The sequence below is a fragment of the Thunnus maccoyii genome, chromosome 6 (genome assembly GCF_910596095.1).
Source record: "Thunnus maccoyii chromosome 6, fThuMac1.1, whole genome shotgun sequence".
In the NCBI taxonomy this organism is placed as follows: domain Eukaryota; kingdom Metazoa; phylum Chordata; class Actinopteri; order Scombriformes; family Scombridae; genus Thunnus; species Thunnus maccoyii.
Genome location: NC_056538.1, coordinates 2,028,156 through 2,055,659, shown reverse-complemented (window position 1 = coordinate 2,055,659; position 27,504 = coordinate 2,028,156). Strand labels below are relative to the sequence as shown.

The following is a 27,504-nucleotide window of genomic DNA, read 5'->3' as shown; positions in this document are numbered from 1 at the left end:
CTGAAGAGATCACCCCATGTCTTTGTTATGCTTCACAGACTCAATTGAATGCCCAACCTATTTGTGTATGCTGTTATTCATGCTAATTTCTGATATGGCAGTCATTTAATGCAGTGAGAAAAAAATCTATTCGACTTCCCCCATAAATTAATTAATGGAAAAATCCTGTTGCAATTACATCTTCATAATAACCAAAAGAATATTAGTTACATGCCCATTTTATATTAATTTGTCAGCATGTCAGTGGTTTATAATTATCTAAGGAACAGAATGAGCCGGCCCATCCACCACTCAACATTTAGCTCGATATCCCAGCACCACTCCTGTGATGCAAGAGTCAAATGGAAGATTACTGAGTGTTTTCCATCAAATGATTAGATGAAGCATGAAGCTTTGAAATTCACTTTACATCATCTACATCGATTGTATTGTATCCTAATTAGGATTGGACTAATCTGGGGTTTTGAAAAGAAGATACTGACACCAGTAACTTTTTATTGAACTCATCACTAGCTTTGTGCCAGCATTTTTTTATATCAAAATATGTAACAAAAGGTGGGAAGCAAAGAGAGGTGTAGGATGTTTTATTCTTGTCAAAGTGGATCATCCTCTGAAACAGCATTTACACATTCAAAGGACACTGCAGTCTGTCAGATAAATCAGTGGGATCAATGCATGTTTTACATCACTGAATGAAGCCGTAGATATTGTGAAATAGTCCCCCTTGCTACATAGCTCAACATACTGCCATGTTGTTTCTCTTTGTTGACAAGTGGTACAAAGAAAGAAATTACACTTTTTTATTGCCAATCAACAACTATCAGAGTGAAGTGGTGAAGCCAGTGTCGAAATCCTGTAGTTAAGCTCCTCTAATGGCCACTAGATGGCGACTCCAAGAAAGTCAAACTATGTGGAAGTCAACTAGGCAATCCTCCAAATTCTTTCTTTATTGAAATACAAGGTTGGAACATTTTTTGCCATAATATATTCATGTCTCAAAAGTTAATTTCACTATTTCCTATTTGTATCTTGGACATTCTCTCAAAAATATTGATATTAGGTAGATATTAAAATGAGGCTGTGTACATTTTTCTTAGTGAAAGGTACACAACCTCATGTATCAGACAGATATGGTTCCCTTTGGACCTCCATTTGTTGCATTTGTTCAGTGAGGTGTCTTCTTAGTATTAATGTTATTGTAGTGTCGCCACCCCATATAAAAGGCAGAAGATGTTATTTGGCACTGGAAACTTTTAAATGGATGTTAAATGTACGTGGAAAAAAGGTGATGTTTATGAACAAAAATACTAATGAAACAGAAGAAAAAAATGAACCTCAAGAAATTCAACTACTAACTTAAGCCAAAGTGAACAAAAGAAAAACAAAACAGAAATGCCCCCTGCAAGTCAAAAATTCCAGTCATATTTCAGATCACATTCCGGTTCGAACATGTACAGATGTATTTGAGAAGTTGACATTTCGAGTAAAGAACGAGAAAAAGAAGTGAAATCCTACTAATATAGTTTGTTTCATGGTTTGTTGACATAGCCTCCCAATCAGAGCAGAGTGGGCTCATCAGGAGGCGGGACTTAAACAGACAGGTGCTAAAAAGGCCTGTTTTTAGACAGAGGCTGAACTCAGGAGCTGCATAAAGGGTCAGTATAAGATAAATAGGGAATTTTCTTGAACTGTAAATCGTGCCAGTAGAGCCCCAGAATATAAATATGCACCTTGAAATGTGCAGAATGTCCCATTTAACAATGGAACTGTAAGGGAGGTCATGTTGAACACTGCACACTAGTGTTGAGAAAAGCTAACACTGGTTAGTGTTGGGGAGTGTTAAATTTTAACCACACAAAAAGTCAATAATGACTCTCATACAGTGTCAAAATACCAACACTAACTCTGTGGTGTGAACCATTACAGACACTTTGAAACTGCTGATATTGACTCTGATAGTGTTAATTTATATTTGCTGTGGTTTCGCTGTGTATTATTGTCAGTCCCCACTCCCTGCTGTGCTGATTTTGGTGTTTCCTTGTAAGGAGTGATGAGGTCAGAGCCTAGATGCCAAATATCAAGGCTGTACATATTCTATATTCACATAACAATCCATTCAGCATGACTTGTGTGACTGAATTAGGTTTCCTGATGCATATTGTAGTTTCCTTTCAAATAGTCTGAATATTAAAACTCTTTGAAACTCTGGGCATACTTTTAATATTTGCAGTTGCACTGACCCACTGGTCAGACTACATGCTGAGCTGTACAAATTAAAGCTCCCACACCTTGAGCTAGAATTTTCCATACATATACCCCACATAAATGCTTCATTTTGAGCCTCACATTTCAAATCCCTGCAGAACTAGCTGTCTCTCCCTGACTTTTTGTCTGGAATACTGAAAAAAAAGAATGGTGATCAATACATTGAATGTTTTTTGGATTGCAAAATTGCTTGAGCAGTGAAGGAGCGTGTGTGCTGGCTGAGATAGGATTCATCACATTGAGTTTCTGTTGCCACTTATTGTTCCCAGGCAGAGAAAGGAAAGTGCTGGCCAGGCAGCAGTGGGGGAGAATGACAGGCAGGTGCCATGGATATGTGATTGTATTCAAGGTTGATCGCACTCAGAACATGCTCACAGCAGTTTGCCATGTGCCATTTCTGACATGCATACACACAATCATTCTTTTGTAAATTCCAACCACATCCCCTGTCAATATTCTTATCAGCCTATATGGAGGCAGGCTGCGTTATATATCTCACTGTCTGATTCAGTGTGTGAGGCTATACAATATGTGACCCAGAGATGTCATTGTTACCATGTCATTCCTATTCCTATTCCCAGAGATCATTTTACCAGCCAAAATCAACACATCCTCATAATGAAACGACCACATCGGTTGATGGTACCTACACTCCAGAACGACCCACAGGAGCATTTCCAGAATGAGCCATAGGAGTGTTTTCTAATATGCCGCTTCTATCGGCAGTAATCATAAAAAATAATGATGTTTTATGGTGTGACAACACCGTGTTTAAGGTCTGGTTAGGTTGAGGCACAAAAACCACTTGGTTAGGATTAGGGAAAGATCATGAAATGAAAGAGCACCTTTTAGTGAAAACTAACTTTGATTTGAAACTTAGCAAAGAAGTAAATTCTCCAGGCCTAGAGGGGAAACATCTGTCTGTTTATGGTAAAGTTACAATAATTAATTCCTTGATAGTTTCACAATTTACTTATTGTCTTTTGTCTTTGCCTTCTCCTGATGTTACCTTTTTTTTTTAAAGCGTATGAAAGAAAATCTTTAGATTCATTTGGAATGATAAACCTGAAAAAATTAATTTGTATAATACATGTGAAATGGTGGTTTAGGTTTAATATGTCTTTCAGCGCTTGATCATAGTTTGAAAGCTTCATGGTGACAAAGTGTAACATATATGTATAATAACCCTAATTGGTTTTCATCCAAGTTATTTCTGTCTCTAAGTGGTTAATTTGTGGGAAAATTTTATCCTTTTTTTTCAATAATCCCAGCCTTCCATGAAAAATGTGTTAACCTTTTTTTCTAATTTCTCCCCATTTTTTTTATAAAGTCAATGTCCTTATTGTTTCAATTCAACAAGTCTCTTCCACCAAAAAATTCAGTAGAGGCGAGACAACAGTTGCTGCAGCTAAATGAAAGTATTTGTATGGACCTGTATGCTGACCTCTATTTTTATTTCATCACAGATTTTCTAGCCTATGACTGTTCAGTTTCGATATATGGGGAAATATGTACAAGGCATTGATATATGCAGCTATTGTCCACAATCCCTTCATTATGGAGAACTATGATCGAGAAGTCTCAGGATAATTTAGGTGTTTGTTGCTCTTGCATTAGAAATTATAAATGGTTGGTGAAATATAAAACCAAGTCTGATATGTATAATTTCTGCATGTCCTTCATGAGAACATAAATTCTCATCCATATCACTTTCAAACATATTGGAAAAATGTGTTTGATACTCCTCTTCCTTGGTTAAAAATGTTTAGGTGTATTTACTGGTCATCTTGCGCTACTTATTTATGGGCTTTCCAGTTAAAATTTTTATATAAGGTATTACTGACAAGAAAAATGCCTAAGATATGGAAAACAATGAGGACAATATCTGTAGATGTTGTGGTGATGAGAAGGAGGATATTATGCATTTATTTTGGTATTGTCCAGTCGTAGCATCCTTTTGGCAGCAGGTGGCCAATTGGTTATCTGAACAAGCAACCTTTTTACCTTTATCCCTTCTCAATATTATTTGGGGGTGTCAAGATGATCAAAACACATTATTAAACACTGATGTGTTGCTTGGCAAAGCTTATATATTTGATACTCCAAAAAAGCTGGTTTTGAGCTCCTTTATATTTTTTCTCAAACATTACTATTTGCAGAAAGGGATGATTATGAAAGGTAGAGCAAAAAGCTCATGCATAAATAAATAAGATATCCTGACAATTTCAAAAACTTGGGATACAGAGCTATGATTATTCTAGGATATCATAACTTAATATTATCTGGCTTTTTCATTTAGTTTGCGCTAAAGAAATGATAATGAAATATTTCATTTGAATTGCTGTAGAAGTGGTTTGTTTTTGTACTACAATTACATATCGTACTTGACATGTATGTACATGTATGTATTTATGTATGTATGTTTGTATAGGTGTATATGTGGTATGTCTGTTGTAATTTGTATAGTTATGTTTGTGTTCTTGATGTACATTATATATGTTATTTCTTTTGTGTAAGTACTGTATTTAAAAAAAAAATTAATTTAAAAAAAAAAGATTATGGTTTGGGTTAAAATGACCACTTGCAACATGGTCTGGGTTAAAGTTACTTCCTTAAAGTTACGCAACCTTCATTGTCATGGCAACAGTAAACACCACGACAATCAAACTGTCCTGACTCGCGCTTAGAAATGGGAAGCGAACAGCAGTCTCCTGCAGCTAAGTCCACTTTTTGCCATCTATCTATCTAGCCATCCACCCAGCCCATCTCCCCCTAATATGAAAATTTCTCACCTTATAGTGACGTCATCTGAACTGTATCACTTCCCTGGGTCATAATTATTATGTGTAAACGTAACTATGGGTTGCTTTTGCCGGCTGATTTTCAATCAATATTGTTGATTTTTCTTCTTTTTCTGGCCAAAAAGGTTGTAATGTGTATGTACTGCTACATGACATACATAACATGAAGGATCCAAAGACTTTATATATCTGATCTGATGTACTGAAAAAACGCAGCTGTGGTTGCCCCATTTACATTCATATCAGTGTTAGATGCAATTAAATTAATTTCTTAATGGCTAATGTACTATCATATAGGGGACAGCCATGTGTCATCATGATTAATGATGTAAAATCATCATCAACAGGTAACTTTTCAATACATCTTATCACTGAATAAGTTGCTAAACATTTTAATTACAAGCATGTTAAAACACAAACACACATTTTTTGATGGGCCATGGATTCTACTGACACAAGTATCAATTCTCAAGACAATACTTGTATTTTTGATACTTTAGGTATTAGTTATTCATTAATTGCTAAACCCTTTGATCACACACGGATGACTGACAGGGATGGACGAGTGAACAGTTTTGCCATCATGGGTATCAACATTTTGCAGCTTGATGCATGTTCACAAACAATGTTTCTTCATTATGTTAATAGGAAACATAATCTGAGCAGCATTAAGTTCCTTTTAAAACATATTTTTGCTGTTGTAAATTAGAATATGAGAATATAAATGTAATTTCTAGGAGACAGGGTTGTTGCAAGAGCACAATATCACTTTGTGTATGACCTTACATGTTGAAAGCTGATTTTTCAATGTTACTTTTATGTGATACAGTGAATGAGTGCTAATTCCAGTGTCATTTCAGCTCTGTTAGTACAAGTGACACACCCAGTAGCAGTTACTTTCACAAAAAAGCTTACTGACATACTTACACTTAGGAACGCAGGTTATATATGTGAAACAGATGCCTTTACAGATTTTTAATATCTTGATAGAGTGTGTCAAGTCATTTGCTGAGATGATTTGAGCAGTTGGATTACACTCCCTCTGTACAGCCCAGTATAGGCAGTATAGGTCGAAAATTCAGTCAGCAAAAACAACCTATAGTTATGTTTGAGTGACAGACGCCATCTAGCAGCTGTAGTAATTATGACCAGTAGAATGTGAGACAGCTCACATGACATCAATATAAGGTAATGAATTGTAATTGGAGGTGGTGGTTTGGGTGGATGGCTAGATAGAGAGATGGCAAAAATTGGACTTAGCTGCAGAAGACTACAGTTTGCTTCCCGTTTCCAACCGCAAGTGTCATGTTTCCAACCGCAAATCGGGACAGTTTTTTTTAAAAACTGTAACTCTGATTGTCGTACTATTGCCATGACAATAAAAGTTGCCTAACTTTAAGGAAGTGGTAACTTTAATCTACATGTTTCAAGTGATCATTTTAACCCAAACTATGATCTTTCCCTAACCCTAACCAAATGGATGTTGAGCCTAAACCTAGCCAGACCTTAACCACAGCATTGTCGCATCATAAAACATCATTATTTTTTAACTGTGATTGTAACGGTTTTAGAAAACCTTTATCTGTTTAGATAACAGATAAAGGCAGCATAATAGAAAACACTCCTATAGGTCGTTCTGGAGTGCATGGTACAATCGATCTACAGTATGTGGTGGTTTAATTATGAGGATGTGTTGGTCTGGAGCACTTCTGGGTTGCACTTACACTTGGTTTTTTGGATATCATAGAACTACATTATCCAACCAGGAAGTGGTTAATTAGCGTGTGAGGAAGGTCATTTCTGATCATTTATTCATCTATTTAAGAATTTACTAAAGCTGTCACGAGGATACACTATAAGAACCAGTTACAAGTACTCTTTACAATTGGATCATCAAAACATTTTTGAGACTTTCCAAAGACCTGCAGATACCAGACTGCACTCCCATATGTCTCTATCAATTCAACAGGGTTGGGAATTGTTTTATGGGCCATATGTGGTGGAGTTTTTCTTGCTGATCCAGCTTCTAGCAGAGCCAAGCAGAGAATAGATTGTCTCAGAGGAGAAGAGAGAATTTAATAAACCAATATGTGAAAGAGAGAGAGAGAGAGAGAGAGAGAGAGAGAGAGGACTACCTGTACTCGAGGGTGAGAGGGATTGAGTTGTTTTGTCTTGATTCTCAGTTTTAAAAATCAATCCCCCTGCAAACACACACATTCATACAAGGACAAGAAAAACAGTAAAAAAGAGCATAAACATACCTGTATCTACTAGTGTTCTACCAACCAACACATCAATACATTTGCTGGCATTGACCTTTTATTAAAGATGTGGCCTGGTTTAGTCTCTAGTCAGCTGTCAGCAAAATGGCCGGGCCTTTATTTACCTCAACTGCAGAGAGATACAGGTTGTTACTGGAAACAGACTTTTACCAGAAACAGGCCTTTTTGTTTCAAAATAATGTCAATTGGAGCATATTTTGGTAAGACGGCAGATGTGGTCATGGTCTTCTCAAATGGAAATACTTACAATTTGTTTCCAAAGTCCTGAAAAATGTCCTTACCAAACGTTAGTTGGATAATTGGACGTGTACAAACTGAACACTCTCTATTTTACCTATAATAATTACTTTCTAGGAAACTTTTAGGAAGATATTAGAAATGTATAAAACTGATAAAAAATGTAAAAGCATTACCTTACTCTTGCCACATTTACTAGCTTTCATTGGATACTATTACACTAGTGTCCCTTCATTGATCAATAAAGTTTAAACACATCTTTTCATTAGGCGTGACCTTCTATCATACATTACTTTACACCATAATGTTGTGACACAGATGATGCTGCTAGCATTCTTTTTAGTACCTGGATAGTAGTGTATACTGAGCCTTTGGTAGAAAGCAGATTCCATTTCAGACAGCTCTGGCTCACATCCTTGTTGGCACAGACACACAGACAACTATCAAAACTTTATCTAGTTCTTTTCCCATTTGGCCAGCAGTGGTAAGAAACAGAGCACAGATTGCTTTTAAGCAGCAGGTAATGATGTTGATGCCACTATTTAACAGGGGAGAGGTTTGCACATGCCATCTGCGCTTTGGAGGGCAATCAATGGAAACAAGGATAAATGAAGAGATATCAAGGAGTGGAATCTCAACACAGATTTTCAGGGGATGAAACCTGACCAGCAAGACCAGAGCTGACCCTGCCTGCTGGGGCTGTTAAAACACCATCACACATTTACGAAACCCTTCATGGATTTTCAGTCTGAAAAAACAAAGACAGCTGCAGAAAATGACTTTCCAATCCCTCCTCTGTCATTAGCAGTCTGCAGGATAAAGTCTGTCAGAAACTCATGTCTCACCTGGACATCTCCTGTGCAATAATGGATAAGTAAAGCAGTTACAAAGATCATTTAGATCATTTATTAGCTAGCTCATGTGGCTGATTGATAGCGCAAGTCATTTTGTTGCTGACAGCGACAACACATTATGTTAACAAGTGATAACGCACACTCAGCTACATCGCCTGCCAGAAATTAAAGATAGGTAGACTTTACATGCTCGATCTCACATGAGATGAATCAAGTCTATTCCCAGAACAGTAAAGAAATTCAGTCTAAAGAAAACACTTAAGTGGCTTGTATTAAATATCATTCAGTACATTCTGTAAAACCTGGATATCTCTGTATGAATTCAGTCGTTCAGAAAGTATTCAGTGTTGACATGTATATAGTAAACTGGGAAGGTTTGGGACAATGTTCTCAAGGCCTCATATATGTGGCTTCACATTGTGTTGGATATTGTGTGTAAATGACATCAAAAAGTGCAGTAGATTCACCTTTAGATGCAGTTTAATGGGACATCCACTAGTGATGTTTCCAGAAGAGCGTAGAAGAGCATGGACTTTCTTCTTTCTTTCTTATGTATATTGTGTGTAAATGCATTGTCTATGCAGTGGGCAGTTGTTAATGTGAAGCACTGGGGCGCTGGCCCCATTCCTATTACTCAGACAACATGTTAAACATAAATTAATAATATATTACGAAAAAACTATGAAATAAAAAATGTTTATCTTTACTGTCTTGTAGGCATGCCAGCATTTATTGAAAAATTGTTTTCAAATTGTATTTGGTTAATTTAGTGTTAATACATACACTTCCTGTGTAAGGGTTGCCAGCCAAATGAGTGTGTCTGTAGGTCCTTCAACCTTTGGCAAGCAGGTGACCTGCAGCTGCTCTCTAATTGGTTGCTTCAGATTTTCCACAGGATACAGCTCTATGCACCCCGGACACTCCCATTTTTATTGGTAGCCTATAGACACACAGGTTTCTGCAACATCACCAGTGAGGTATGCAGATTTTCAGTTTTTCAGAGTGCTAACGTTACAAATGTTACAATGGTCTATCCTATACAGAAGTCAAACAGCAGGAATTATATGCTAACATTAGTTTTTTTAATGATAATGTTACTTTATTGTATTCCTGCTAATGTTATTTTATTGTTTTCACTATTTATCAGAGCAGTTTTAATGTGAACTATTAGTATTGTTGCTGTGGTGGGTGAACTTATGACCAGACCTATGTTTAAGGTATCTCCATATATATATTAATGGCCTCCTGCCAACTAATCAAATGTATTTTTGCAAGGTCATCCTATACTGTAATATACTGCTTTTTGTAACTCTACCACAGAAACTACTACAAACCTACAACCACACCTTACAAGTTTCACATTACAGCACATCATTTTCAGTAATTCTAGAATTCTAGAAAATGTCAAAGCAGCAACAACATAGAAGTAGAAGCTTTAATTTCCTGTCGGTTATTTCCCAAAAGTCTAGTTCAACAGTAATCTGTTTCAGCAGCATTCAGGTGTGTCAGATTTACCTTGGTATCGCAGCAGGACTGATCCAGCCTGAGACCTCTGGCTGTGGAAGCGGATGGAGATCTGGTTGCTGTGGCTTCGCACTACCAACCCCCTCATCAGAATAGACTCGTTGGCCAGCATGGCGTTCTCCCCATGTCCCACATCTTCGAACACCACCTTGTCTCCCTCAGATAAATTCACATTCATCACCTGGCCAGGGACAGAACACGGAGTGGGGATTAGTGCTGTTTGATATATTATGAAATAATACAATTTTTTGCATCACATAAAGAACTAAAGGGTTATCCAGAAAATAAGACACCAAAGAAAGAAAGACATGTATGCTAAGTAGAAAGCTGGTCAAAAAACAAAGCCTCTCTGTGCCTGTCACATCCATATATATGTAAATTAAATGTAGATTTCACTATTTACATAATATATATTTGCAGTCACGGCCATTCACATGAAAATTGCACCCAACTCACCAACACTTTGCAACAGCAGTTCCCCACATTATTCGAGATAATTTCAGAAGAGGCATAAAGGCTTCATGCAGAGTTTATCCTTTCAGAATGGCAGCCATTATTGTTGCCACTCAGTGCACTGTCATCAGCCAGTGAATCTTCCCATTTTCAGATCAGATAATAAAATGCTCCTATTATGAAAGGGCTTCAGGGCACAGGAGTGCCAGCCTTCATGGATTAATTTTACATATGAAGCTATTTGCACTTGCAATTTGTGATGAAGGGGTTATGTGTGCAGTTGAAGGGTTTTTTTGATGTACAGTTTAGAAAAAACAGCATTCTGGTGAAGTGTTGACTTGAGAGACTCGGTAGGTGACCCTCACCTCTGTGGTTCAAGCACTATCTGTGACGAGTGTAGTGCAGCAAGTGACAAACACATTATCATTAACATATCAGCATGTATCATAAGAACCAGTGTTGAAAGTCTACTTTGCATAATGCTTGGGCACAAATCAAAAGTAACAAATATTGAAGAAGCCAAAAGGACAATGTAGAGCTCAGTGATTACACTACAGATAAGCCTGATAATTGTCAGCTTGTCTCCTTCGCTGACAGCACATCTGCTGAGAAACATCGCTTTTATCAGATTTTATCGCAGCAGGTATATCTTTATTCAGGCGTTAAAAGGAAGGAGGCTCTTTGTCTTCATGTGGTCCTCCATAGATCATATCAACTGCATACTATCTCGCCTAGCTGGGAGATGAATCCATAGCTCCCCAGAGAAAAGCTGCTGAGGAAGGCTGCAGTGATGTGTATCCACTGACAGGACAAAAGTGTCAGTTGACAGTGTGTTCGTATCATGTGACCATCCGAGCCAGACTTATTGTCATGTATGGTAAAAGACTGTGAATACAAAGTAGAATAAAAACAGTGGACTCAATGCATACAGAATGCATAAGTGAATGTAATAAAGAGTATTCCAGACAGATAGTAACTGACATAAATTATCACTATTATTTTTTCCCTCTTATTGATTTTATTTGTCTGAGTTTTTTTATCTATTTTATTTGATTCTTACAGTTTTTAAACCTATTTTTATGTTACTACTTTTTCCTATTTTTTATTTCTTGTGTGCATTCATCTCAAATTGTTTTACTGTTTATTGTCTACATTTGTTGTCTTATTATTGGCCTGTCAGTGATCTGTGAAGCACTTTGAACTACACTAACCTGTACGAAAGGTGCTATACAAATAAAGTTTGATTGATGAGCCCTGCTGCAGTCCATCTGATTTGCATAAGGTGCTGCTAAATAAGATCTAATGCCAGGATGTTTTGATGCATGTGGTACATGTCTAATGAAGAGGGAGATCTGCAGCTGAAATTTTTGATAAAACTCCTTCGACTGGAGTCTTGCTGTAAGCTCAATCATGACATACTGAAACTGCTATGAGACAATAGTGAGGAAAAGTACATGTTTAACGCCATTGAAGGGAGACATAGGTAAAAACTGTCAAATAACTACATTACAACTGAAAAGCTACTGTAACTTTTTAATGCATCTTTTGAATTCAATGCTATATTTTCTTACTGCTGTCACTAATGTGTTTTCTTTGTCTCAGCTATTAAGATTTTGACTCTCTCACTCACTCTGTGTGCGTCTGTGGTGATAAATCAGGTGCGGCTGCTATTTCTATTGAGTTTCCATATCTCTTCTCCCAAACTTTGCACTTCTAAAAAGGAAGGCATCGTGCATGACTCCCAATATGCAATTTTCTGCAACACATACTCCATTTTACTTGCTCAAACCCTGTGTGCACTCCTCTAGTAAAGAAGAACAAAATGTCTTTTAAACCTGCTTAAGTGATGGTCAGTGTTGGCTAAAAATGACATGAATGCTGTCAGAAAGATTTGCACATTGCTAATCAAGAGTGAGGCAACACAAAAAAATTATTTTATATATATATATATATATATAATTTTTTTTTGTCATAGAGCTTAGAGAATCCAGATATTTTATCAATCTGGAACCAGATCCAGTATCTGTAGGGGGTTTCCCAACCCTAGATATTTAGCCTCTGGTTTCACAGAACAATGGAGGCAGCAGCTAGAGAAGACTGTAAATGTTTCCTCAATTTTCAACTCGGAACTGTATTTATCTAGGTACTCAAGAAGTTCAAGTATCATGTTTTGTTTCTGAGAGGGAAAAAGTTAAGTTAATATTACAGTTAATATTCCTAATCCCTAATAATGAGGGACATTGTGTATACAAGTGGCTGTTGATTTACAGGGTCTCTGGGTTCAACCTTAGCATCAGCATAAAAGAAAATCTGGAAAGCAACTCTGTCCTCTAGAAATTATGTTCATGTACGTCACTGTATGACTAAATTGCAACAGCAAATATGTTTTGAAAGAAACATAATGCTGGCTCACTTACATTCCCTGTCAACATAATGAGAAAATATTGTTAATTAACATATTTGGCAAGTTGCAGAAATGTTGATACTGAACATATGAGTGAAATGTACCTAAATGTTTTTTCCCACCAATATATCTGATCTCGCAGTACAGTATCCGCTAGTAGAATCTACAGCATCATTACATTTTTTATGGTTGCATTTATAGGCACTGGCAGCACATGGTTAAGGTTAGGGGAAGATCATTGTCCTGGTTTAATACAGACAAAGTCTGCAGTGACTTATAACATGTAATTTTAAGCAAAACCAGAATGTATCCTGTGAACATAATCCAGGCAGCAAATACTTTTGTCAATGCAACATAATTGGGAAAACAATTTAGTTAGTTAGTAGAGACAAGGTTGTAGAACGAGCTCTAAGAAGAATCACTATGCCTTGATGATCACTAGTTCAGCTTCTTCTGGCATGTGATCAGGAAGCCTCCTGGATGCCTCCAAGAACATCCAACTGGGAGGAGACCCCAGGGCAGACCCAGAAAATGCTGGAGGGACTGAGGGATATTGACAAAAATGAATGATGAAAGTGAGTAAGTAAGTGGACTTACCTTTACAAAATATACGAAAATATCAGACTAATAAAGAAAGTCAGTGTGTTACGTTAATAGAAGAATTGTAAAAACTGCCACAGTTTGCAAGAAAGGACAGCTTACATAATATCCTGTACTGTATGTACAGTTCAATTACGAGGCACTTGTTTAAACTGAAACTTTATTTGCAGCCCACGTACAGTAGGACTCTACCCAGCCTGAATGCAACATGAATGATTCATACTGTACCAGCTCAGCGGCCTCTGCAGCGTGCTTGTGTATAACAAGTCATAATGTGCCGTTAATGAACTCATGGACGCAGCATCAGGATAATAGTGCGTTGAACAAAGGGCATCACCAAGTAATCACATTATGCCTTCAGCTCAGGGATAATAAAACACTTGAGGGAACATTGGGAGACGTAATCCAATTTGGCCTGGCACCAGTCCAGTGTCTGTATAACTGTACCTCACAAACATAATCATGAGGGGTGAACCCACGTCAGGAAAAAAGAGTTATTACTCTGGCAACATAATGGGGTCACAATACACTTTAAAATCTAAATCAGTGGCTGCAGTAGTTGCAACTTGACAGAGGAAACTGAAAAATGTCAACAACTACAGCAGTGGTTTTGGTTGCCAGTTTTTCTGTACTGTTGTTTGGCTGAGATCAAAGCATGATTAGTGGATTGATTATAGCTGACATGCCTGTATGTCATAGTTTAACTAGACTGAAATAAAATGTGATGATCAATCCTGAACTCTCCTTCTGAAATTGTCAATTCCACTTTATACAGTTCATTACGCTTGCTAGGCTCATTCCTTATGGAAGCAGTAGCAATGGGACATGCCGTGTCCACACACACACACACACACACACACACACACACACACACACACACACACACACACACACACGAGATAACTGAAAGATAGTCCCATGTCCACATGTGAACACCTGACACTCACAAAGTCATGCACAACTTCAGGTCTTTATAACCTTTTAAACAACAGTTCAAGGGGGGTTAAAGGGTGTAGAGAGGACAACCCCTCTCTCTTTTGAATTTCACCAAAGAGATAACAGTGGGTTGAATAGACCCTTTCAGAGACTCCCAGGATCTGCAAACCTGGCCTTTCACCCCTCAATAGTAAACGTGTCGGAATTAAACACTGGCCAGAGACAGGGCTATGGTGCTCTCAAACCCCTGAGAGAGCATGCTTTGACAAGATAATGAAATTAACAGCAGGATGTGAAAACACTTTACTGTGGAATACATGAAAGAACACAAGTCAAGAGGACTCCACTTTCCCATGGAACAGAGACTTGAGTTTCTTTTTAGAGACTGAAATACATTTCACATCAGAACAAAGAAAAATCACCAGGATTAAACAACTAACGACTTTCAGCCCCCCCCCCCCCCATCTCTCTCTCTGTCTTACACACAAACACACAAACACACACACATAGCTCCTCTTTTTTCTATCTCTCACCCCCTGATGAGGCCTGAGATAAGATATCTGCCAGACCCGTGCCATAAATTGTAGAGACATTCCTGAAGTGACTTCATAATGTATTTTCCCTTTGTTTAGCCCAAGTCTGAATTAATGTGAATTAGCTGTCCAACTACTCGGTAACCCAGACAAAATTACTCAAATGCAAATGTTTTCATGTAAGATGGTTCCACTACCATAGCTGTACGATATAAATGTAATGAGTTATCCAAATTCAGATTTAATGCATTGTCTGCTGTGTCTGTAGATGTCTGTAATACTAAATATATATTAACTGATTGAATGATCTGAAATATGATTGCAATTTAAACCATGTGTGTTTCTTTTTGAATGTTTTGGGGAACGCATTATAACATGCCATTTATGTTTAGAATCACGGTTGATCACTGTTGAATTATTGACCATAGTGATGAGCTGAAGTATGTGACGTTTGGGTGTAAACCCCAGTGATATTAATCTTACTAGAGCAGGGAAAGTTCCAGATGCCTTGAAACAAAGGAATGATTATTCATTACAGGAGGGTCACAATTTGGGCACAAAGCATCTTCTCCGTGCCCTAAGTCCTTGCCTGCACTGCAAGTTGATGAAAAGAACTGACTACCTTTGTGTCAGCAGGCTGGTCCTCACCTAACCTCACCAAGACTTTGCTTCAGTTTATCTTAGTTTTTGCTTTTTCTAGACGTTTTATCTGTTCAGCTTTCCTCCTCACCTAAAGTATGCGCATATTTGAACCTTTTTTTAAAACAAGCCTTCGCTTCACATGAAAGCATCTTTCGTCAGATGGACGTAACACCTGGGACACACAGCCTGCATGAACCTCGGCAGTGTGTGTGCGTCGCTGAAATGCTGTGTCTCTCACGCTTGCAGCGTCCACACAGGCAGCGTTGCTGCTGTGGCACTTCTGCTGCCAGCTCTATCTTTCTACATAGAGTTTGGCTTTGATAATGCCCATCAATAATTGCATGTTCAATATCATTTCATTATAAATTTTATTTATATTTAGTTTAGATAGTAAAAGGTTTAGAAGTGTGTGCTCAATTGTTAAAAATAAATAAATAATATGTAAGGTGAAAGCGGCTTTCTTTCTGATGGGCATGGTGGCATCTGGCTGGGGATATTTCTGTGTCAGCCACATACACTTCTCCCAAAGGACGGGTTTTTTTATTAATTATATTAATCATTTCGCCAGTTAAACCCCCGCCGTCACCGCTCCAAGTGAAGAAAATCCCTCCAGACACAAATACAAACCTCCAAACTGTCAGGAAGGAAACTGACAACACCAAATCTCCGCCTGGAAGCAGGTGAAACAACAGGCAGGAGCCCAAGTTTGAACTAATATCACAAAAAGCGAGCAGGAGTCGAGAAAAGAAGCTCCGTGTGTCAACGACTCTCCGCACTGGAGTTCCCCACCAGAGAGGCTCCCTGCCCTGGTGTGCACCGCGCTGGCTGACCTGCAGTGGTGACACTTCATGTCTGTGACATATTCTACAGATATAGACACTGAAACCATAGTGAAAGGTGTAATGTTGCTGGTATGATGTTAATATGACTGTCAACAGGTCATTTTCTCTATTTTTGCTGAGAACCGCATGCATCACGTCAAAAAAATAGGTGACACCCCGAATCTCTAGATGATGAGCCACAGCAGCCATGCATGAGACATGCATCTCACACGGGCTGTGTGGCTGCTCTAATCTGTTAACATGGGTGCAGCAATGAAAGGCAAGAGGTTCCACGACGCACACACACTGCTCACACAGGCTGTGTGTCCCGGGTGTAACCCTTTACTTGCTTATTCCTGCAATGTTACTGCTTTCATTCACACTGGGACACAGCCATACCCACATTTTTCCTGAAATGTTACCAGGTCTTGAGGTGGGAAACTGGCAGTACAGATTTCCCTGAATATTGATCCCCACTCCCACTCACACATGACCCCATGCAGGAAATGTTCCTGAACATTTCAGGACTGACTGCATTAGTGAAATGGGCTTAAGAGAAGCTGATGATTCCCTTAGCATTCTTAAAGATTTTGTTTATCTGTTTGATTCTTTCGTTACGTACTCCTTATTAATGCCTCATTTGTTCAGTTATTGATAGACGTTTAGCAATAAATAAATTCTCATTTATCGGCAAGTCTTTGTCTGTGTGTGTTCTTTAAAGCAGAAGACAGAGGTCCCTGTATCAAGAACCACAACTTCTGATTATGAGGTTGATTAATTTGGTTTATTTATTTTCCTTCAATTGAAGGTGGTGCCCCAAGTATTAACAAGTGCAAACATTTAAAATCTATGTGTAGTAACGCTGCAAGGCGGTTTATATCTGCTAATGGTAGATCAGTCGTCAGTCAATTCCTGATAAGCAATCTCTTATGGTCATGTGAATAAAGACCTCATAGAAGCTAGGGATGTCAATGAATATTCTAAATTCAATTATATGATTGAATTGTGAAAAAAAAAATTTGATCATGAAAATTAATATTCAATTGTGAAAAAAGAGGCAGCACTACCGCATGTACAAGACTGTTGCAGCTGATGTCTTTTTCCTCGTTTATACTTCTCATACTAATCAAATAAATCGAGTCAAATTTATTTATAAAGCACATTTAAAAACAACAACAGTTGACCAAAGTGCTGTACAATCATGATAACAAAGGCCATGAAAACACAAGACTCAAAGACCAGTTTAACAGACAAAGAGACATTTCTTGGTTTTAACACACCAAGTTAAAAGCCAAGGAATAAAAATTAGTGTGGGAGCCAGTCTAATATGCAGAGGCAACTCGTTCAAGAGTTTGGGGGCTATAACAGCAAAGGCACAATCCCCCCTGTGCTTCAACCTTGATCGTGGCACAACCAAAAGTGATTGGTCAGCAGACCTGAGTGACTTTGATGGGATGTGTGGTTGTAAGAGGTCAGAGAGGTAGGTTGGAGTTAGTCCATTCAATGATTTATAGGCAAACAATTGAATCTTAAAATCAATCCTAGAACGTAAGAAATGTGCTCTCGCTTGCATGTTCCTGTTAAAAGATGAGCTGCAGCATTCTGGACCAGCGGTAAGTGAGAGAGGGAAGCCTGGCTAACACCAACGTAGAGGGCATTACAGTAGTCAAGCCGGGACGAGACAAAAAAGTATGTCCCTCTCAAAGTCATTAAACGATAAGAAGGACTTGGCCCTAGATAAGAGCCTTAGCTGGAAGAAGCTCATTTTGACCACTGAGTTTATCTGTTTGTCCAACTTAAATTCACTGTCCATTATCACACCCAGATTTCTTACAGCGGGTTTCATATATGGTTCCAGGCAGTGCAAGTTCATATGAGGGACATCACAGGCACCACTGGGTCCAAAAATCAGGACTTCAGTTTTGTTCTGCTTAAAACTTAAAAAATGTAAGACCATCTAGTCTTTGATGTCTTTGAGACATTCCAACAGTGGTTCTAAATAGTTTGTGTCTTTCAGTTTTAAAGGAAAATAAATCTGCGTGTCATCTGCATAGCAGTGAGATGAGATGCCATATTTTCTTAAAATGGACCCTCGGGGGAGCAAGTAGAGTGAAAATAGGATTGGGCCGAGAATAGAACCCTGAGGGACTCCATAAGGGAGAGGCGCTGAGGAGGATACTGAGTCACCTTGTTTGACAGAGAAACTTCTGTCAGATGAATATGACCTGAACCACTCCAAAGAAGTACCTTTAATACGAATACAGTGCGCCAGGCGAGAGATGAGGATACTGTGATCTACTGTATCAAATGCAGCTGTGAGATCTAACAGGATAAGAATGGCAGAGTCCCCAGAGTCAGTAGCTATTAAAGGATCGTTTAAAAACTTTTAAAAGAGCCGATTCAGTGCTGTGAAAGGCTTTAAAACCAGACTGTAACACCTCAAGGATGCAGTGTGAGACCAAGAATGATTGCAGTTGTAAGAGTACAATTTTCTCCAAGATTTTTGAAACAAACGAGTTTGGAAATTGGTCTAAAATTGGAGAGGATGGAGGTGTCCAGATTAGACTTTTTAATCAGTGGTTGCACTACTGCATGTTTAGAAGTTTTTTGTTTTTTTTCCTCTAATGTTTTGTTTGCACCATGTTTCAGCAAAGCATCTCTCACTCCCAGTCAGTCAGTTGATCCCCCCGGGAGGGATCAACGAGCTTTGGCCGGGGAGCAACACGTTGTGGCTGGGGTGCAACGCACTGCGATTTGTTGTGAAATGTGTGCTTTTTACAACCAACAGGAAAAACAAAAGATGTAAGCTATGTTGTGCTATCGCTCTGTAGCTTGTTTTCTGCTCCTTTGTTGAGGAAATATTGTTGTTTTAGCTGTGTGTGCTTGGGAGTGGGTGACTTGTCATTACGGGGGTGTTTTGTTGTGAAATGTTAGTTACTTTACAACCCCTTCACTCATTGGCAATAAAAACAATTAATATATGTAAATTGCTTCACAATTCTATCATTCTTTTATCAAACTCGACTTTACATTTCACATCCCGCATTTAATTCCTGCACTTGTCACTTGTGCATTGCATTTAACCTCCACTGTTACATAATTTAATTATTTATGCACGTCACATTGAATTGTTGCTCTTGTCACCTTCATACATTTCATACACTTCATTTCTCTGTCCACAGCATAGTCCATATTTCCTTTGTACAGTCAATAGTTCATTTCAAGTTTTATATTCCATTTCAAACCTATTACTATTCCATTCTGTAAATAGATTTTAAAATTTCAATTTAAGTTCAAAATTACTTTGTTTATTTCATTATTATTATTATTATTATTATCATTATTATTATTACCTTAATTTTGTCTATTTGTTTTCTTCTGTGTTGCATTTTTTGGGAGAAAACACCAAGACACATTCTTTGTATGCTTGCACTGGCTAATAAAACAGATTTTGATGGAATGGGTTATGTCATGCTGACATAAAATCCCTAAAAACAAGAATCATAAAGATAAAAAAAATCTCCAGGGTTGTGTAAATAGTAGCTTATGCATGAATGAGAACAGGTTGGTCTTTGAAGCCCTAACCCTAACCCTTACCCTAACACTTCAGGCCTTCCTCCAAGCCTGTAGTAATGCCCTAGATTGTCAGCAGTGTTGTAATCTCTGAAGGTGACTCATTTTGGTCACTATTTCCACTAAAAAAGAAAAAAACAAACAAACAACAAACAAGAAGTTTAATCTTATATAAATGATAAATGGACTGTACTTGTATAGCACCTTTCTAGTCTTCTGACCACTCAAAGTGCTTTTTACACTATGAGTCACATTCACCCACTCACACACATTCATACACTGAATGGGTACAGGGGCTACCATGCAAGGTCCCAACCTGACCATCAGATGAAATCTAATCATTCACACACATTCGTATCTGAGTTCAGTATCTTGCCCAAGGACACTTCGACATGCGGACTGTAGGAGCCAGGAATTGAACCGCTGATCTTCCAATTAGTGGATGACCCGCTCTACCTCCTGAGCCACAGCCTTCAAAGTGCTGGTATACTAAGCCTTCAAAGTGCTCTCTGAAACTAGACCTGGGATCAGGGGTTAAAGTGGCAAGACTTTTCTTTGTTCAAGCTGATATTCATCTGCTGGCCTTCAGTAAGTTTGTTCCTGACATTTATGTCAGGAACAAACTTACTTCAGATGTTTCTATGCTGTGGTACCGGATAAACAGTAAGAGATGGTGTTGTCATTTTCATCATGGAACATTATTGATAATCTCTCTGCTATAAAATTGGTAATATTAACTAGTAATATCAACAATGAACAACAACAAATGACTGTAGTGCTCTGTCTCCTGTATTTGTGATTGACAGTAAACCACTGTAGCATTATTGTCTCTGATGTAGTCAGACAGATCAACTGATTCAGATGAACAAAGCCATGCCAGACTTTGTCTGATAAACAGTAGGCACAGCTGTGCATGATATAACTCATGTAATATTTGAAGTGTGCATTATATAAATTACTTGTATGGGAGTTCTGCAAGTTGTTGTCTGAGCTGAGGTCCATTCATCTACTGAAGAACTATGAGGCAGCATGTGGAGCAGTAGGACTGATAGATATGTTTGTGAATCTGTGTTTATATTTTTACTTGGTAAAAGCAGAACAGACAGGAGGATGAAGTAGCTGCAGCTGGAGCTACAGAAACAGCAGATACCTGCTCAGCCTTGTCATCATCACCTCTGACCCTCAGCAGTGGCCTTCACTCAGGCCTCTAATCCTCCAGGTCTGATGGCTCCAGGATGACGACAGCACACTGGTTGAGAACATAGTTTCAGTTCAGCATCATGCTTTTTCCACAGCTGACCTGTACTGATGAGTGCCAGTAATCTCACTGGGTTGTGCATATTTTCTTGACAGTCACCAGAGAACCAGCCTGATCTGAACCGAAAGGTTCTCTGTGATCACAACGAATGGATACGTCTATAACTCTATGTCATCAGGAGACCTTACCGTTTTCTCTCAGGTAACATTACATCCAGCATTGGCACAGTGAAACAAACGAATCAGCCCAGAGTTCCACGGTTATATAACATGTAATTGATCAGTAGAAGGTTTAACTTTTCCGCGGCAGGTGGAGTTAGTGGTGCAGCTGCACGCTGCCCACATGGCTGCATTTAATTAACAACAGGAAGGCTATTTGTTTTATTTTATTGTTGTAGCCTATATGCTCAGTTCACAAAGTTTGTGAAGAGTTCATTCTGCTGACTAAAATACATTTGTTGGATCATGCTAAAATGTAGGTTTAAATGTAGGCTATTATATGGCTATTTAAACAAAGTAGTCCAGTAGTTCTTCTATATGGCTGGAGTTCAGGAATATTAACGGCCATATTGGCCATCAGAAAAGTTAAGCGTAAACTCTGCTCTCAATTCACTATTTGCAACTTCCAACTCTTGGAACAACATAATATTTAAACGCTGCGAGCCGAGCTGCTGTTAACGTTTGCTCAGCTTGTTTCTCTGACAACTTAAAATACAGATGTTCAGCAGGTTTTTACCGGGAGCTGAATTATCTGCAGAGGTCTCCTCCTCTCCAAAACAAATGTACACGGGGATTAAAACTGAATAAAGCAGTTACACATTAGAAAACAGTATTTCTCTGACACTGTTTGGCAGACACAGGACGTAAGGAGGGGCTGTAAGCCAAGCTGCTGCTATCATTTGCTCAGCTTGTTTCTTTGATAACTTAAGATCTAGATGTCCAATGACTAAAATCCTTCATCCAGTTAAAAGATACGAGAAAGATACATCCAGTTAAAAATGACCAAGATCTAAAAAGTTTGTCATAAATATGTGGCTTAAAACTGAATTAAAGTCAATTTATGACAGTTTCTGGCAGGCAACCACAACGGCGATGTAGTATCTTGTATGCGTATACTCTTTGGTAGACGCCATTGTGGTAGACAACCACTACACCAATGCATGCATCTTGTGCATGTAAACTCTTTGGTAGAGGGGGTATGACGACATTGACAGGTGACCAAATGAAATGGACCGTTACCTTTATTAAAATCAAGGATTTCTTTGGGTTTGAAAATTGTTAGAAACATTTGGGATAATGTAAGTACACAACTCAACAAACTATATAACATAGGTCCAGTTGTTTTTAGACATTTTAATGCAGAATAGTTACATGTTCTAGCTTTAAAAACTACAATTCCCTAGTGCCACACCATGCAGCTTGATACAAATCAGCACCACAGTTGTATTTCTTCTGGTAAGGTTGCAAATAAGGTTGCAAAAAGATATATCTACTGAATATATCAAATATCTAGTATAGCCATAGAAGATAGAAATTACACTGCATCTAGATGATCTATGTTAAGAAAAAGTACAGATGTTGGTTTATTTCAGCTATTTTAGCAAATATTCTAGAAATGGCATTTTGGATAGTTGATCAGTGTCAACTGGAGTTATGTGGTGCTTCAAACTGTGTTTAAGCCACATCATCCAACAGATGGAACCTTAGGATATAGTGTTGACTAATGGATCAAAGTCTATAAATGTGTGTGTATGTGTGTGTGTGTAGGCCGTCATAGGCTACTTTTGGGGACGAATTTCAGACTTAGGACCACTTAATTGGGAACGGCTTGTCCAATTGAGGAAAAGCTCATTTTTGGGTCGCTGGTTAAGGGGTTCAGGTTAGGGTTAGGTTGAGGTTAGGGTAAGGGTTAGGGTAAGGCAAGAAGTGGTTATGGTTAGGGTTAGGGTAAGTCTCAAGGAAATTAATGTAATGTAAGTCTCTGTAAGAAATGTCTCCAAAAGTGACCAAGATCTGGTGTGTGTGTGTGTGCTGCTTCCACAATCAAAACCTGACAAAAAAACTTTATTTCTCAGAATTTGAGGAGAAATAATTAAAACTGATGGCCTTAACATTAACCTATCATATTGTTGAGTTATCAAGGACACTTTCATGTTTTTGTGTTGAGAAGTGTTAAAGATAGCATTAAAAGAAAACCTTAACATGGTGACAGTGAGTCAGCCAATCACAAAGCCAAAGCTTCAAATTCTGGATTTCAAATTCAATTTACCCCTGAGGTGCTCTAAATCTATTTTTTTTATTGAAAGAACATCCTCAAACAGTTACGTAAAATAACACAAACCATCATCATTATATACATCCCATGAATGAAGACAGTCACATGATGTGGACACAGACCAACATGGCTATTACGTGTTTAGTTGTGAGACCAGGGAACGCATCTGCTCTCCACAGAACTTAATGGGAGGGATTGGTATATCACCTGCACGCAACATTGGACATTGGCACATGCACTGTATGCAATTTGAAAGTGTGAAATCTTCCGAGCTTGAAGAGAACAGGTTGTAATGTTGCACCAGAAAACCTTCTAGAAAGGAGGTCAGGGTGGATGGATGGTCTGGTAGACAAAGTGGCTGACTTTCGATACTGGAGACCACGGTTTACATCTTGTCTCCTACCAAGAATCAGCATTCAGTGTGTTTCCATGCAAATCAGTTACCGGGTTACAGTTGTCTTGCTCCAGATAGCTGATTTCTTGACTGTCATATGAACCTGGTTTCTGTAATCAGAGTAGGGGTTTAGAGAAACCCGGGTAAATTTCTCCTGGAGAACACCAATTTTTCTGCCATGAACATACGTAACTGTGTTTCTAATCGCTAATCGCTTATGCATACGCATATGCATAACAAAAGACTGCAGACAGGGAAAGCACAGTGTGGAGTGGCTGGATGAAAGCAGAGATTGTTAAACGGAGCAATGTGCCAGTGTCACTTTCCACCGCTGAACATTTGACTGATTATTAAATTCAGACATTTTCACGCTGTGAGGAAGAGGTCCGCTTTGTCTGTCTGCCTGTCTGTCTCTCTCTCACTGCGCTGTCCTCCATCTAACTGTCTTCTGTCACTAATAGTTAAAGTCAGTAAGCCATGCTTCCAAATTAAGGTTGGCAGTAGATGATCTGGTTACTGATCTGCTGCACGTATACATGGATTTACAGTAACCGGGTTACTGCAGTGCATGTAAGCGCGTTCCCTGATTACCCACATAATCTGGTTTCTCTGAATAACCTGGTGATTTAGGTGCATGTAAACACACTGAGTGGTGTCTTTCAACCATGACCACCATATCTCTCTAACTCTAACCAAGTGGTATTAGAAGCCTAAAACTGAGGTGGAGGATCAGAAAAGAGTCATGGGGATTTTGAAAGGTGCAACTACAACGACCCACTTTGTCAGTTAGGTGACATGAGGACTTGTAGAATTCCCTGTCAGGAACGTTACATGTGACAATACACACAAGATAATGACTTTGCTGATCAAAAGTTAATATCATGTAAATTCTGAATCAACAGTGGGATGGCCAGATCCTGATGAAAACAGCACATATTTAAAATTTAATCAATTCTTGTCGAGTTGTGTATAATCAGATTGTCATGTCTTTACCAAGAACTGAGAACGAATTAAAGTATTGTACATTTTAGATTTTAAACATTACCAATATACATTTTTTCATTATACACTATACTAAATGACAATAATGAAATGGATGTCTGGTTTTGGATGTTAAATCGCACATGTTCTATGTGTCATATGTTATAAAGTTGGGGGCTTCCAACATGGCTGCCATAGGGTGTGTTTCACCACCTGAAAGCCCTCTATTGAAATATATTTCTCTTAGCTCCATCATGTAACTAACGTATTCACATACTGAATAAGCCAATCCTCCTAAAAACTCTTGTATGCAGTGATGCAGCAGAGAATAGAGTACACTGAACATTGTCTTGTAAAGAGAAAAGCCTCTGACGTCCATTTACTTAAAAAGAGCAACAAATGACAGTTGAATAATTCAACTGATACTCCCTCATTAAATATAAGCTGACAACTTTGGGGGACAGCATAGAGGATGAGAGCAAAACAGGGACAGATGGAACCCTGGGATATGGTGTTGACTAATGGATCAAAGTCTATAAATGCGCACTTGTGTGTGTGTGTGTGTGCGCGTGTGTGTGTGTGTGTGTGAGTGAAAACAAATGTAGTAATACAAAGAATGAGACGGAGAGAAATGAGGAGATCCAGTGTAATGCAAAATCATGTTGGATGTTGTCGACTGTATATCTGTGTTATAATATTCTCCTGTTCTCCACTGAGACTCTTTGTTGATCTTCTTTTGTGTGACGCAGATAGAAAGCAGAGCCCAGCGGAGAATAAGAGGACTATTTACCTCTTCCTCCCCCTAATTACAGCTCGATAAACTACTGAACTTGCCTCTTAAATGCATCAAGCTGTGTTTTATATATTAAAGTACTATCACCATCCCTATCCTCAGATGGTTTTAAGACTGTATATACCACATGTGCTCCTATAAGGAGATGTGTATGTGTGTGTGTGTGTGTGTGTGTTTCTGCGTCTGCTAATTAACGGCAGTAATTAAGAGGGAGGTGAGTAAATGATGGAGTCGAGGGAACATCTGTTCCAGCAGGAGAAGTGGGTCACAGTGGAGAGAGAACTGAGATAGACTGAGGCGTCCTAGAGCCTGTCAGTGAAGGCCACAGATGATGAAAATTTGTTTTTTTCTCTCCTCACTAACTGTCGTAATTGTCTCTGTGAAGTATGGACCACAGCCAAGCTCATAACAGGTAGACATTCACATTCTTCGCAGGAAAGCTCTAAATCAGACTACCTTCCAATCACCTCAGTAAATTAATAAAAATGGTCATCATATCTATCTAAAGACTCAAACCAACAATGAATTGATCCACTAACAAGTATTTTGTGTATCAAAGCCTGATCTATGTTATTCCTCTTTGCCATACAGTTCCATAGTTGTCCAAACACTATTAAAAACACATCAGCGAGCCACACTGTTGCACTTTTTTTGCACTATTTTGACTCAATCCCACACACACACACACACACTGTCCTGCTGTCAGAAAAAAAGTCCCCAACAAATGCACTATTTCCTCCTGTTTGAGGAAAGGTTGGTGAACTGAACTTTTTTAAAAAAATGGAACAATAAATTTGTGATCTGTTTTTAATGATTTACATCTTCAGGAGGAACCAACAGCTTTGGAGGTGAATGCCACAGACAGGGTGGCAAGTCAGAAAATATGAAACAACTTTTCAAGGGATTTGTTGACAATAAGAAAAATAAGGGAAATCACCAGCCATATCCTTTAAGCAACACCTTGCTGGGATGTCACTGCCTCCATTTTGAGGTACCCTATGGAGTTTTCTTGTAAACAAACAATAGTTATGTTTACCTTCAGTGCCTCTCACCAAAACAGACATTCTACACATAGTAGCTTTAAAGTACCTCCATGTCTGCTCTAGTTTTTGGTCTTAGTAGAACTTGGTCTCAGACACTGTACAGTGATGTCATTTGCCTACAATATGAACCATTTCTCATACATCCTATGACTGCTGTTAATCAATGTTAGTAAATGTGAAACATTTGCACCCTGAAAGAACCAAGAATAAACATGCACCAAATCAGTGTGGGGGCGAGTATGTTAGTGGTACTATGGAGAAAAGTTTTTACAAGTGGCATGTTGTTTGTTTGTCATGCATGCGCATGAACACACGTGCAATGCCATGCATATTCCTGCTGCCAGTTTCACACCCCTACACTGATCAACAGTAGACAAGAAATACAGCAGCAAAAGCAGGGAAGAAGACAACCGCAAACTAACAAATATGGGTGTAAACAATACACAATTTACACATTCTTTTGAAGAGGGAAAAGCATTGAATGCATTTGTTAGACCTTGAGGACGATGTTAATTGGTGAGATCTGGGAACACAGTGAAATCACTAAAAAGTCCATCAGGGGAAGAAACACAAGCAGTCAGGTCGTAAACAAAACCCCAGGTCAGCCAAACTTATTTAGAAAAGTAAAATAAAAGTGAGCAATAAAGTTCTTAGCCAAACTGTTGTATACAGCCATCATAGTCAATTGTTTACTGTTTGCTGTGATAAACTGGAATTACCCTTCAAGGAAATCAGTAGTGTAGGCAGAACTCACAGTGTGGGTGGGCACGGAGAAAAATAGGTGGGTCTAGCCCGTCCAAGACCAATCATACCTATTAGGTTCTGAAATGCATATG

At 38.5% G+C, this 27,504-nt stretch overlaps 1 protein-coding gene across 6 annotated transcripts in view; it reads right to left on the bottom strand.

Annotated features, from left to right (window-relative positions):
- sez6b (seizure related 6 homolog b) overlaps window positions 1-27,504 on the bottom strand; it is a 240,738-nt gene that overhangs the window by 82,796 nt on the left and 130,438 nt on the right. For all 6 annotated transcript variants that reach the window (XM_042413729.1, XM_042413727.1, XM_042413732.1 and 3 more), the window contains one exon: window positions 9,955-10,144. In XM_042413729.1, coding sequence (XP_042269663.1) covers window positions 9,955-10,144 — 190 coding nt within the window. The remainder of the gene's footprint in view (window positions 1-9,954; window positions 10,145-27,504) is intronic.